The following is a 14,203-nucleotide window of genomic DNA, read 5'->3' as shown; positions in this document are numbered from 1 at the left end:
ATGGTGTGCACTAGACCGGATTTGTCATATGTTGTAAGTCAAGTTTATGTCCAACCTAGGCAAGCGACATTTGGAAGTAGCGAAGTGGATCTTAAGGTACCTAAAGGATATAATAGGTCATGGTATTATGTTTGACAATTAATAGGGTGATCCTTCAGTTGTGGAATACGTGGATTTTGACTATGCTAGTGATCTGGATGACAAAATGTCTACAACATGGTATGTCTTTGCTCTTGTAGGTGAGCCTATTTGTTGGAAGTCCATTGTTCAGTCTCTTTTGGCAATGCCAACAACCGAAGTGGGGTACATGATTGTAGCAAAGGCAAGGAAAGGAGTTGTGTGGTTAACACGACTAGTGAAGAAGTTAGGCATTGAGTAAGGTGGAGTTCAGTTGCATTGTGATAGTCAGAGTGTTATTGATTTGGGAAAGAATTAGGTGTATCATGCTAAAACAAAACATATTGATGTGAGGTTCCACAAGATAAAGGAGTTGATGATATCTAGTTAGATTTTGTTTAGGAAGGTTCACACTTCAGATAATGCAACTGATATGTTAACCAAGACAGTCACAATGATATGACCCCCAATCTAGGAGATAAAGGTCGATTTGCTATTTATCTTCGATGAGGTTGAATATTTGTCAAGGTGGAGATTGTTGAGCATTACTCATATTTTATGGGCCAAACAAATATTGGAATGAAGTGTAAAAATCACCTATTGTTAGGTTACAACACTAGGGTGTGGGTAAAGCTCGTGGTATGTACAATATTATATGTTATGATATAACCTTATTATTTATGAATAAGAACACATGTACTCCCGATGTTTACCCTTCCTGGTTTATAACAACAAACGTAAAAAGAAAGACTAGGCCCATTGATTGTCATTTTCAACCCAGTACCAATAGGGCAAAGCCAATGTATATAGTTTGATATTGAGATTGATTATGAGACTAATCCTTAATTAGTCTGAGACTTGATCACATGTAAAGCTCATAATTTCTTTCCAAAGATGTCATTTACGATAATCAAACTCAACGTGCATTACTCTAGCCCAATAATTTTTTAGTTTATAAAAAATCAACAAAAATACAAAAAAATTAATAATTAAATCTTCTATTTCTAATCATAGTTTTTTTAATTAATTTTATAATTAGGTAAAAGTTACGTATCTCTTGAATCGTCTCCTCTTAGGTTGTATGGTTGAATATAGTTATTAATTCTATGGTTGAATCGTTTCTTGAATCTTCTATTTTTAATAATTTTATAATTGCATGGTTGAATATAGTTATTAATTAAATTAAACTATATTATTAGTTCAAACTATATGTTTGAATCGAGAATCGAATATAATTAAGCAGAAGATAAAAAAAGACTTTTGTTTAAGATTCCTCTATAAAAGAATCATTTTATTAAAGAATTTGATTGAGTCTCAAAACAGGGATGTGATAATACAGGTGTATGTCTCCGTCAATATTTAAAGCGACTTACAATCAAAGTCTTTTTAAGCAAAGTTTATCTAAATTTTTTTTTATATAGAAATTAACCAAAAATTCAGGCATGCGAACATGAGTCAGTCTAGACAAGACAAACTTCTTTATAAACAACTTTAGGAAAAGAAATATAAAAAAAAAACTTTCCTAAAAGTTACAATTATCTTATAAATAAATTACTTAATTAAAGCCCTTTCATGTTAGTTTCTTTTAAAATAAAAGATGATTTTTAATTTATGTATAAGTTAATAACTTATGATCAAATTTATTTATTTATTTATTTTTCTTAAAAGTATTTATAATAACATGTATCCAAACAGGTCCTGTATAATCTTACAACTTTGCTCACTCACATATGGACTTTCATAAACCAGAAATAGTGATTAAAAAAATTTCTAACACATTTTTTTTGAATATATTATCTATTATATATATATATATATATATATATATATATATATATGACATTAATGATATTATAACTTCATATCTGTTCAACATTAGGATATAAATAAAACCAGAGGCCTTTTTATTTATCATGAAGACACTTTATTGTAAGGTTTATATATATACTACGTTTATCAATTCAACATTATTATATTGAATATGGAATAAAAAGTAGAAGAGACCAATATGAATATGAATGCTTTGATAAACCATAATACAAATGCACATTCTCATGTCAATGAAATACTCAAGATAAGCAAACCAATTGGTATACTATTTATTATTTATTTCGGCAGCTTCTAATTTAATATGCCATTTTTAGGAAAGGTTCTCTTTAATACTTCTTGTTTTAATAAGTTTATATATAATTAATGAAGTGAATGTCATATCTTAGTTAGTACTCCTAATTAAGTTTCTTATTCATTTAATACATTTTTTTTGTCTTGTTGCTACTTGATGCTTCTGCTTTGTTCAATGAGATTCCCATTATCAAGAAGCTCTTTGATCTGAGTTTGATCCAGAGTGGTCTTTGTTTGAAGTTCTTCTTTATTTATTTGCTGTATGGAATCCATATATTTGTCTTCCAGGATTTAGGACTTTTCTCTGCTGATTTCCTATGCACAAAGATAATTTGAATTACCATCCTTATGAGAACAGTATTGTTTTGGTGGCAAAACAAATAAAAATATAGTTGGTCCACCAATTAATCATCGGATTCAACCACGCAATTGAGTGTGGACAACGGGGATGATGCAATTAATCGTGCAATTAGCTAAGATGAAGTCAAATATATTTCTTTTTTTTTTTTTTTGGAAAAGGCCAAAGTATTATCAAATATAATCAAGAGTGTTTACACAAGAAGTGAAGACACCCTCAAACAAAACAGGAGAAGGATAGTATGTAATTCCATGGGAATTCCATCATCCACTATATACCCTGCTATACCAGAGAGTATCCCTCCCCTCTATCATTCCATTATCAAGGATATAACAATCCAACCCACCTACCTAGTAAACCACATATAGCATATACATGAAACACAGCACTAAAATAGCAGTAGAGCCACACTATCTATCACCTAATATGGTTAATAAAGGAGACGTATAAATTAAGAAGTGCCAAATACACCGAAGTTTTACAGGTTACATAATTCCATTACAAGTAGTATTGTAAACTAACCATACCCTCTATTAACTCTGCTGTGAAAAGCCTTAACCAAACTCAAAAAACAACATAAAATCACCACACGACACCTTTGTGAACTTACATATAGGAAAGAACATCATCTATCATCAATACTTAAATCATCATTTAAAAAAATACATGATTTTGTCCTAGATAACGCGCCTAACAAGAAGATGTCTTGTTGTTCATTAATGTCATTCTTCTATCACAAATTCACAATTCACAATCATGGCTGCTATTTGTCTCTATAAATAAAAACAGCAAGACGTACACAAACACAGGTGTTGAGTGAGTTCAAATCAATTTTAGGCAGAAAAAATGAGGTGTTTTGGTCTTGTAGTGATAGGTCTAGTGGTTTGGAGGGTTACCCCTTCTCTTCAAATGCAGGATTAGATCCCTTCTTTTACAAGAAGAGTTGTCCCCAGGTGCATTTCATTGTATTTAGAGTCGTAGAGAAAGTTTCAAGAACGGATACACGTATGCCTGCCAGTTTCGTCAGGCTTTTCTTTCATGACTGCTTTGTTCAAGTATGTAAAACTTACCTGCTTATTCATCCTCCCTTTCTATCTAATTTAATTAGTTAATTCTTTCCCGCTTTAGATGCCTAAAAACCCATAGTTCAAATTTAAATAAATCCCTTGTTAAAAAAAAAACACTTTTTTTATATCTCAAAATGGGTTCATTATTCTCATAATTAAGCTCATTATTTTGATCACTTATAGTTAATTAGGTACTCTATTTCCATAAAACATTTGCCAAATTATATATTTAAGTTTAATTTTTATGTATCATCAATATAAAGATGATAGATTATTAAATAATAACAAATTATTCTATATATGACTTTTAGATTGTTTTATATATAAAATTAACAAATTTACTATAATGACAATTTGTAATTAGATAAGTTGGTGCATATATATTAATTAGATAAATTCTATGGAACACTAAAAAAATAAGGGTTTGGCTTTTTGAAAAACTCTTTCTACTTCCTCTCTCAAAAAAATTAAAAAAAAAACTTAGATCAAGTTCTTTTGTTAAATCGTTTTTTATCAAGTTGTCGAATCAAATAATAACAAATAGATGTTTATTCGTTGCAACATATATTTAATAGAGGTTTTTATTTATTAGAAAGAAAATTCATGTATCATTTGACAGGCTCATGGTCCTTTTTTAAAATTTCCCTTGGGAAGGAGGGATAGTTTAACAGCAAACCGAACCCTTGCCAATGAAAACCTTCCTGCTCCTTTCTTCAACCTCACTCAACTTAAAGCTGCCTTTGCTGTTCAAGGTCTTGACACTACTGATCTTGTTGCACTGTCAGCTAACAAATGTTCCCCAATTCAAATTTATCCTATGTGTTGTAACAATGCTACCTATAATAAAATATATGTGGTCAAGTAAAATTAAACTTGAATCCTTTGATAAATAAGATCTTAAATTCAATTCTTGTGTAAAAAATATGATTGAAAGAAAGATGTTATTGTTCATTGACTTCGAAATTAATCATTAGTCAAAATTCAATGAATAAATATAATAATACTAATAATAATAATAAATGAAAAACATTAAAGTTACTCTAAACTCACCATCTTAACTTGGTTTGACTTTGGAAGAATTTATCTTATAAAAATGATGAATTAGTATATGATTTGTAAACGATTTAATTTCAGGTGCTCATTCATTTGGCAGATCAGCTCACTGCTTGTTCATTCTTGACCGATTGTACAATTTCAGTGGTACTGGCAGGCCCGATCCAACTCTTGATACAACTTACAACAACTGCGCCAAATATGCTCCCAAGGTGGACCTAACAACCTTGTCAATTTTGACCCAACCACTCCTTTTAAATTGGACAAGAATTACTACTCCAATGTTAAGGTTAAGAAGGGCTTGCTTCAGAGTGATCAAGAGCTGTTCTCAACACCCGGTGCTGATACCATCCCCATTGTCAACAAGTTCAGTGGTGACCAAATAGCTTTCCTTAAACTTCAATGATTAAAATGGGTAATATTGGTGTGCTAACTGGGAAGAAAGGAGAAATCAGAAAACAATGTAATTTTGTTAACAAGAAATCTGCTGAACTTGATATAGGTATTGTGGCATCCGAAATCAGAAGAGTGTCCCTCCTGTACTTCCTGGCAAAGCATAGGGAATCATACAGTGTGAAGAATATTGCTTATAGTTTGTGCATGTTATGGTCCTACTACTTTTGAATATGTTGGAAATTAAGTTTAATGAAAATGAGTTTATATAAAGTAATTTATGTTTGGATATTTCTTTTGCTAAAAAGTATAAATAATGTTTGATGAAATAAAATTTTATTTTGATAATATTAATCAAAATACTTATTTATATATATATATATAATTGTTGAAATGAAGAGTTGGCTAAAATAAAAACTTGTCTCATAAAAGGAATCAAACTTCCTATCCTGCTCACACCAACCCAGCACCCTAGGATTCAACAGCAGATGTCTTCAAGAAGGGGAGAGTAGATATGTTATAATTCTAAGGTCCATCTATCTTCCTAGCGCACATCACAAACAGGCGTGTGAAAATCATGCATGGTAATGGACATACAAGGAGTTTCAAGGCATAGCCTGTTACCCTAGAGCTATTTTGAATACCAAAAGTAGCTCTCACCATATCAGACCGACCTGAACCGAAGCGTAGATCATGCTCATGATAACGTTAATATCTTGATCTTATATCTCCAAATTATCTCGTCATATCTTATATGATCTCATCATATCCTAAAGAATCAGTGAGACAAGCATATGATCAGGCTTTACCATAATTAAGAAACACCTATATAATTCATGTTAGATTACAAAGCCAGGCAGATGCACTTTTATGTTTTGGATAGATAAATTTTCCGAAGCATATTAGCGTCCAACGTGGGGTGTGGAACCAGTAAATTGCTATTTGTCACCTAAGATGATGATGCCAGATAGGCTAGACTACATGCAACTCGACACCGACGACTCCAGAGACAGGCCCATGCATCAACGTTGCAGCAAATCATGGAGACCATGCAATAGTTGCTACATGAGGAAGAAGACCACTTTTTTAACTACCCTAAGCAATAAGGTGATAAAAATAATAAATAGAGTAAGTTATATAATTGATTATACTATAAATAAAATGTTAAAGCTTATACAATTAATTACCAAACTTAAAACATTAAAAGTATGTTCATGTTACAGTTTTTAGAAATGATGTACATGTTACATGTAACATTAGGAAAAAAAAATCAAGTGTCCGTTTTTTTTTTTCCTTTTTTAATTATATTCTTAATAATACATATGCATCAAAATTGCACCATTTTAATATTAAATTTAATTATTTCATAATATTATTAATATAAGTATCACCCATTATACACACTACATATATAAACATCGATAAAATAATAAAATAATTTTTAAAAATGCATAATAAAATAATTTTTAAATAAATATATTTAATGTAATTTTGATTGTTCATAAGAAAAAAATTTATTTGTTAAAAAATTATATTTAATTTTGTATATTATGTCTTTGTAATTATATTTTAAAATTTATATACTTTTAATAAATTTATAAATTATATAACATAGTACAATTATATTATTTTATAAAATTATCTTACTAATTTTTATTCATATTTAATTTTTTATTTAAAATTGTAAGTTAAATGCTTTATAGGATTGATAGTAATGTCATCATGTGATAGAGGTTTGAGATTAGTACCGCTCACAACTACAAAGAAGAATGACGACAAATGAAAATGAAGGAACGAGAAATTGAAAGAGTGACCTGAGTGGAGTGAGAAAGTTTTGGTTTATTGGGAATAGGAGAGAGCAAACGAGAGGACCATGTTTAATTTTTAAAAAAAAATAATTTAAAGATGATTTTACGAAAATTTTCTTTAAAATTGTCTTTGAAATGTTAATGATATTTATAAAAATATCATCACACATTCAATGACAACGGTTTTAGAACAACTGTCATTGAGCGTGCTGGGAATACCACCGCACTTCTTATGGTCTTTATTTAGAGATTGATTTTGGGTTCAGAGATTTCAATTTTTGAATAAATGATTGTAGGATGGAATATGCACTCACAAGTTTAAAACTACCAGAAATTAGGTTTAAAAATCAAATATAAAACCAAATTTTTTATTGCCACAAAGCAGTGTGTCAAGAGGATCAGCAAACGGCCTAGCCACTTGAAGGACTTCGTGTAGTCACGACAAAGCTTTGTCATTCAGTTGTAAGAACAGTTATCATAAGAACAATTACAACAATTTATCAGAAATAGTTATAATTCTGTTAATATAATTACCATTCAGTTGTAACAGTTATCATTCAGTTGTACATGTCCAGTTGTGTATAAAAACAATGTAAATGAATGAATAAGACAGAATCACTTCCGCTCCTAACAGCATCACTTCTAACAACATTTACATAGAGGCGACCAAAAACAGTATTTTCCTATTTACGAAGGCTAAAGAAATGAATTTAAATTTGGAAGATAAAAGATAAAGGTTACTTAAATTTGAGGAAAAAAAGTATTTAAGCCAATTAATAAGTCAATTAAGATAACTGATGCACAACATAAATATCGTTCAGAAACAGAAACCCTTAATTAGCTTAGCAGTTAATTAGCACAAACCCTTGTGTACAAATTAAACCGTACTCACCCTCGTCTCTACCATGCAAGTCATCAACAATGGTGAAACCTAACTCTTTGGCCTATCTTTCTGCCACTTTTCTTCTTCTAACTGTCTCCACTTTAGTGTCTGCACATTCCTCACTCCACCACACTTTCCTTCAGTGCCTCACACACCACACAAAAAACTGCTCAACCCAACTCTCCGACATTGTCTTCGCCAATACCAACCCCAAATTCCCCACCGTGCTCCAAAACTACATCCGAAACGCGCGTTTCAACACCTCCTCCACGCCAAAGCCCTTACTCATCGTCACTCCCCTCACAGAATCGCACGTCCAGGCCGCTGTAATATGTGCCAAAACCGTCAACGTTCAACTCAAAATCAGAAGCGGAGGCCATGACTACGAGGGTATCTCGTACATCTCAAAGAAACATCCTTTTATCGTCCTCGACATGTTCAACCTTCGCAAAATCAAGGTAGACATAAAAAACGAGGTTGCAGTGGTTCAAGCTGGTGCAGTGATGGGAGAAGTTTATTACAGAATCTGGAAAAAAAGTAAAGTTCATGGATTCTCCGCGGCGGTGTGTCCCACTGTTGGCGTCGGTGGCCATATCAGTGGAGGAGGGTACGGTAACATGTTGAGAAAATATGGTTTATCTGTTGATAATGTCATCGACGCGCAAATTGTTGATGTGAAAGGAAATCTTCTAAACAGAAAAACAATGGGGGAAGATCTCTTCTGGGCTATTAGAGGAGGTGGAGGAGCCAGTTTTGGTGTCATAGTGTCGTTTACTATTAAGCTTCTTCCTGTGCCTAAAACGGTTACCGTTTTTCGCGTTGAGAGGACTTTGGAACAGAATGCCACTGACCTTGTGTTGCAGTGGCAGCAGGTGGCGCCAACTACTGATCCCGGGCTTTTCTTGAGGCTACTATTGCAGCCGGAAGGGAAAACCGTTACAGCCTCAGTAGTGGCTTTGTTCCTCGGAGGGGCTAAGGAGCTTGTGTCGATTCTGGAGAAGGAGTTTCCGCTTCTAGGGTTAAAGAAGGAGAGTTGCACTGAGATGAGATGGATTGATTCTGTTCTGTGGTTTTACGATGATAAGAGTCTAAAAAATGGCGCCAAACCTGAAACCCTATTGGATCGCCATGTAAACACTGCTTTTTTTCTTAAAAGAAAATCTGATTACGTTCAGAAAGCTATTCCAAGAGAAGGGTTGGAGTGTATATTTAAGAGGATGATTAAGTTGGGGAAAATAGGACTTGTTTTCAACCCTTATGGAGGGAGAATGGCTGAGATTCCTTCCGATGCCACGCCGTTCCCTCACCGTAAGGGGAACCTGTTCAAGATTCAGTACTCTGTGAACTGGTTTGATCCTTCGGTTGGTGCGGCTAAGAATTTTACGAATCAGGCTAAGAAGCTGTACAATTACATGACCCCTTTTGTGTCAAAGAATCCCAGAAGTGCCTTTTTGAATTATAGGGACCTTGATATTGGAGTTAACCGCTTTGGTAAGAATAGCTTTCAAGAAGGAGAGGTTTATGGGGCCAAATACTTCAATAACAATTTTCAGAGGCTCGTCAAGGTTAAGACCAAGGTTGATCCAGATAATTTTTTCAGGAATGAACAGAGTATTCCAGTATGTCCGAGCAAAGCATAGGGAGTGAAGAATATTCCCTATTTAGGCATCTCTAACCAACAAAATTGTATGAAATTCTATACTACATTTTAATGCTTAATTATAATCGCAATATTTTTTAGCTTGAAATGCTTATGAACTAACTAGCATCATTTACAAATTAAAGGCTCCCATATTCCTCCAAGTCTTACATTTTGGCCTTTGTAGCTGTTGGGAAATCACTTGTACTCCAACAGTAGCTTTTATTTAACTTTTACAACACACACCAAAAAGCATTTTCAATCTTTGGCTTGATGGAAGATGAGTTTTATATGTAAAAATTAGAAAAGGAGTTGATAATTAATGACACAAAAAACTTGATGGAATTAAAAAGCGATGGAACAAATTAACATACCTGAACGAAGCAGTCATGCTGGTGTAGACTTAGGAGACTAGCACGCATACAGGGGTCTGAATTAGAGACATTTCTAATTACCTGGTGTACAATAGGATGCACTCTGGGACACGTTTCCTTGTAAAATGAGGGGTCTAGTTGTGCATATGAAGAGAATGGTGGTGCTCCTACCACAACCAATGCACAACCCAGCTATTACTGGCTCACAAAAGAGACTCCTTTTTCAAGTTGTTCTAAGTATATTGAACCTGTAATTGGGCTTCTGAGATCCCCCAGATGAGGAACATCTATTTATAGAGACACATGACCTCTCTGCATGTCGTGCTTCGGTATTTCAAATAATTTTCAATCATGCCACATAAAGGAAGAATGTAAAATTGAGCAGAAAGATCTCGAGGATTTCATGTTTGGTTTCATGTTTCAAAATTAAGTTGAAAAAATCACCTAATCTAATTTTATGTTAATGTTCACTCGGTTGGTTCTGTGTTAAAAAAATTATTTTATACAAATTCAGAATTAATTTTGAGTTGAAACAATTTTAAATAATTTTTGTGTTGAATTAAAACTTTTTTTATAAAGAGTTTAGGTAACTCTCTTGAATTGTGTCTCTTCTCTTAGATTGTGAAGTTTTCTTCACTTTTCACTGATCATACGCGACTTTATCTAGTTAAATTGCACCATCCTTATTCTTTGTCCTCACTCCATTGCATGCTTGAATCCAAACTTTGGTTACTACTGGCAAAATGTTCAACATGTGTTTGTGTTGGAACCACGAGCGTACAAGCAAATTGTGTGCACAAACTTTTTCAGATTTGCTACTATACTACGGTGCATATCAACATACTATTGTAACTTTACATTCATTTGTTGTTAAAACAATAATTTTAATCCAACTTCATTAATACAGGTAGAAGATTAAAAGTAGCATAGATAATAATACTCGGTAACAAGATTCAGTAGTTCATCTACAAATACCCCAGCCTCTACTATGCTATCTTTTCACATGTTTATCTGCATGATATGACTTAGAATTCTCATAATATATATAGTAACCAGATCATACAAATACAGTGATAGAGCATAGGTGACGCAATGCACAAAAGTACAGACATATATATCATGGTCCACCACAGGCACAAGCCACGTATGTGCCTATTGAACTCTTTATTAGGTACCTTTTAATGTCGGCATTTTGAAGCATACACTAACTTAAGTTTTTGTTAATTTATTTAGATTGAGCTAACCATGCCATCTGATGATTCTTTGGTGGCAAGAGTAGCCAATCCAGCAGAATTCCCATTAATAAAATTACATTGTTGTCTGATTTCTCCTTGAGATCCCGTTAGCACTCCAATGTTACCCATTTTTATCATTGAAGCCTTGAAGTTCTCAAAGAAAAGAGTTTGGTTACTGCTGAAGCTATTGACAATGGCAATGGTATCAGCACCGGTTGTGGAAAACAGCTCTTGGTCACTCTGAAGCAAGCCCTTGTTAACCTGAAGATTGGAGTAGTAGTTACTGTCCACTGTGTCAGGTGTGGTTGGGTCAAAATTGGTGAGGTTAGTGCCAGGTCCACCATTGGGGCATATTGCACTGAGTGTTTGCAAGTAAGTTGTGTTAAGAGTTGGATCAGGATTGCCAGTGCTGCTGAAATTGTATAATCGGTCGACGAAAAATCTGCACTGAGCTCTACCAATTGTATGGGCACCTGAAAAATGAAGACTCAAAATGTGCTGCCATTTTTTTTATAATTATAGAGATGAATTTTCTGAAGTGTGAAAAGGTTCATATGTACCTGAGAGTGCAACTAGATCAGTAGTATTGAGACCTTGAACAGCAAAGGCATCTTTAAGTTGAGTAAGGTTGAAGAATGGAGCTGGAAGATTTTGATTTGCAAGTGTTCTGTTTGCTGTTAAACTGTCCCTTCTACCCAATGGAACTTTCCAATCAGGACCATGACCCTGTGCATGGTTGTAAATTTTAGAAGGGATAATAAAGTAAAAGCAAAAGTCATACCTGTTAACTTGGACTTTGATTTAACACAATATATTAAGAATGTTATAGTATTTATTTTTCAAAGTTGGCTGCGAGTAGACATTCCTTACTAATAATTTGTTTTAACTAATTCATCAACTCACTTTCATTTTCTCTGTCTTCTTAAATAGTCACTTAATTTATGAGCGAGGGTTTATGGGAGACCATAAAATTGGTCTTAAAGTATATGAAGTAATCTTAGAAAAGATTGCTAATGAAATCAGAGAAAAGTGATTTTAAGAAGCAAAACCTCCTTTCGTATGTCAGTTAACAATTAAAATTGACACATTCTAGAAACTAAAAGAAAGAAAAGTTAAAATATTAGGCATAATTAAGGATTACAATTTAGATAATATGCACATTTAGACAACACACTAAACATGGAGATGGTCTCAACTTATAAAGTGGAAAGTAATGGCATCCAATAATGTTAGAAGAAATTTATTTAAAAATAGGAGTGAGACATACCAGAACAGAAGATATCTCAGCTGCAAGGGCAAGAATATCAGCACAAGAAACTACACCAGGACAAGCATTTTCCACCGCAGTCTTGATCTGGTTCACAACATCCAAACCTCTTATTGAGTTGTTGTTTGGGAAAGCTTGTTGCTCACTTTCTATTGTGGCTGTGTTGTTCAACAAAATTGATGCATCACAGCCCTGCATGCCACAAACATGAGAAACATCTTAATAAACTTATTACTTATTAACACATATGACATAAACATAAGACTAAATAGTACATTGATGGCAGAAGAATTTGTAAAATATTTTCAATGTTGTTCGGATTGAAAATGAGTTGTACTTTTGAAATTAAGTAGGAAGGACTCAATTAGCTTAAAGTGAAAACTGATGAATGTGTAAGTGTAACAAAATGGAGTTGACAATGACACCAAACTTAGGAAAAGTGATGAACAAACATGAAACATACTTGAACAAAGCAGTCATGAAAGTGGAGCCTTATGAGACTAGCAAGCATTCGAGGGTCTGATTTTGAAACGTTTCTAACAACTTCACGTACAATAGAATGCACTTTGGGACATGTGTCCCTATAAAAGGAGGGGTCTAGTTGTGCATCCGAAGAGAATGGTAGTGCACCAAGCACAACCAATACACAACACACAACTGTTACTTTCATTTTTTTCCTATTTGTAATTTGTTCTTAATAGTAGTGTGCTGAACCTGTTGATGAGAAGCATCTATTTATAGAGACACATGGCCTCTCTGAATGAATGCAATGTCGATCCTGCATTTCGTACTTCAGTGATTCAAATAATTTTCAATCATGCCACTTGATAGGAAAACGTGTAAAGTGGTCCGAAAGATCTGGAAGGGATTTCATGTGCATGTGAAAGATTAAATTTTGACTATACTTTCAAATTGCTTCTCGAAATTACATCAGTTGTTGAGCATTTTAAGTCTTTGTATATTGCAGTAAAATAAAAGCCTCTGTATATGTTTTAGAAACTTGACTTTACAACGAGTTTCATTTTTATAAATAGTTTTTTAAATTTAATGAATATAGTTTAATTGACAACACACATTCAGTTCGTGGAAAAGATCTTGGTTTGATCCCATAGAATACATTCTTAAGTTGGGATGATGAGCTTTAAGTGTTTCTAAGTTTCAGACCAAGGATTCCTCTCATATCCGACTCAAATGACCGAAATTTGTGACAATACCTCGTGTTCCACCGGAAAGGCAAAAACCCTAATTAGGATAGTTAAAAAAAATACAACTTCTCGAAATTACATCAGTTGTTGAGCATTTTCTTAAAAAATAAAAAGTTGTTGAGCATTTTAAGCCTTGTATATAAAAACTTGACTTTACAATGAGTTTCGTTTTTTATATATCGTCCTTAAAAACTTGGAAGAAGTACATATTTTAAGTGACTGAAAAATGACAACCAAAAGGTCTAAACCATAGAAAAGACAACATAATTGCTTAATTATGTTCCATAAATTTAAGTACAAATGACAATTATCACCATCAAATTTTGTGGGCAAGCATGCTATAAATCCTCCAAACAACTTTGTCAATGATGATTCTGATTTTTAAATTTTTTTTGAGATAATGAGGATTCTGAATTAAAGACAAACCAATAGGATAATATACTTGTATTCATTTTCTTAATACGTTATAAAAAAATATTAAGTAAAAAAAAATGTGTACATAATGTTTTAGAAGCATAAAATTATTTAATATTTTTATTTGTAAAATTATTATACTAGTATTATAAATTATTTTAATTTTTATTGAGGTTAACATTGATAATTTAGAATTATTTTATAGGTTAAAAGAAAGAAAATATAAATTTGTGCTATGTGATGATACCAAAATATTATTTTTGTCATTT

General features: G+C 32.9%; 2 protein-coding genes and 1 pseudogene across 2 annotated transcripts; 2 read left to right on the top strand and 1 right to left on the bottom strand.

Annotated features, from left to right (window-relative positions):
- LOC100788755 (peroxidase 22-like) lies at nt 1–5,340 on the top strand (annotated as a pseudogene).
- Nucleotides 5,341–7,799: 2,459 nt separating this feature from the next.
- LOC100788228 (berberine bridge enzyme-like 21) lies at nt 7,800–9,440 on the top strand. The gene has a single exon (XM_003534718.5). The coding sequence runs from the start codon at nt 7,839–7,841 to the stop codon at nt 9,438–9,440; it is 1,602 nt and encodes a 533-aa protein (XP_003534766.1). The 5' UTR covers nt 7,800–7,838.
- A 1,242-nt stretch (nt 9,441–10,682) lies between these two features.
- Nucleotides 10,683–13,025, bottom strand: LOC111064645 (peroxidase family protein). The gene is made up of 4 exons (NM_001255837.3): nt 12,779–13,025; nt 12,316–12,507; nt 11,609–11,774; nt 10,683–11,521 (listed from the first exon to the last, which is right to left on the bottom strand). The coding sequence occupies exons 1-4, from the start codon at nt 12,983–12,985 to the stop codon at nt 11,043–11,045; spliced, it is 1,044 nt and encodes a 347-aa protein (NP_001242766.2). The 5' UTR covers nt 12,986–13,025; the 3' UTR covers nt 10,683–11,042.
- Nucleotides 13,026–14,203: the final 1,178 nt, after the last annotated feature.

The sequence above is a fragment of the Glycine max genome, chromosome 9 (assembly GCF_000004515.6).
Source record: "Glycine max cultivar Williams 82 chromosome 9, Glycine_max_v4.0, whole genome shotgun sequence".
Classification (NCBI taxonomy): domain Eukaryota; kingdom Viridiplantae; phylum Streptophyta; class Magnoliopsida; order Fabales; family Fabaceae; genus Glycine; species Glycine max.
Note: the sequence above shows the minus strand (reverse complement) of the source record. Positions and strands in the feature narration are given on the sequence as shown.

What these genes read in the sequence shown, in the direction of transcription:
- LOC100788228 (XM_003534718.5), top strand. Translation starts at nt 7,839, where the DNA reads ATGGTGAAACCTAACTCTTTGGCCTATCTTTCTGCCACTTTTCTTCTT.
- LOC111064645 (NM_001255837.3), bottom strand. Translation starts at nt 12,985, where the DNA reads ATGAAAGTAACAGTTGTGTGTTGTGTATTGGTTGTGCTTGGTGCACTA. An exon ending in TTCATGACTGCTTTGTTCAA is followed by an intron (nt 12,508 to 12,778) that starts GTATGTTTCATG and finishes TGTGGCATGCAG; the next exon opens with GGCTGTGATGCATCAATTTT. An exon ending in TGATCTAGTTGCACTCTCAG is followed by an intron (nt 11,522 to 11,608) that starts GTACATATGAAC and finishes TTCATTTTTCAG; the next exon opens with GTGCCCATACAATTGGTAGA.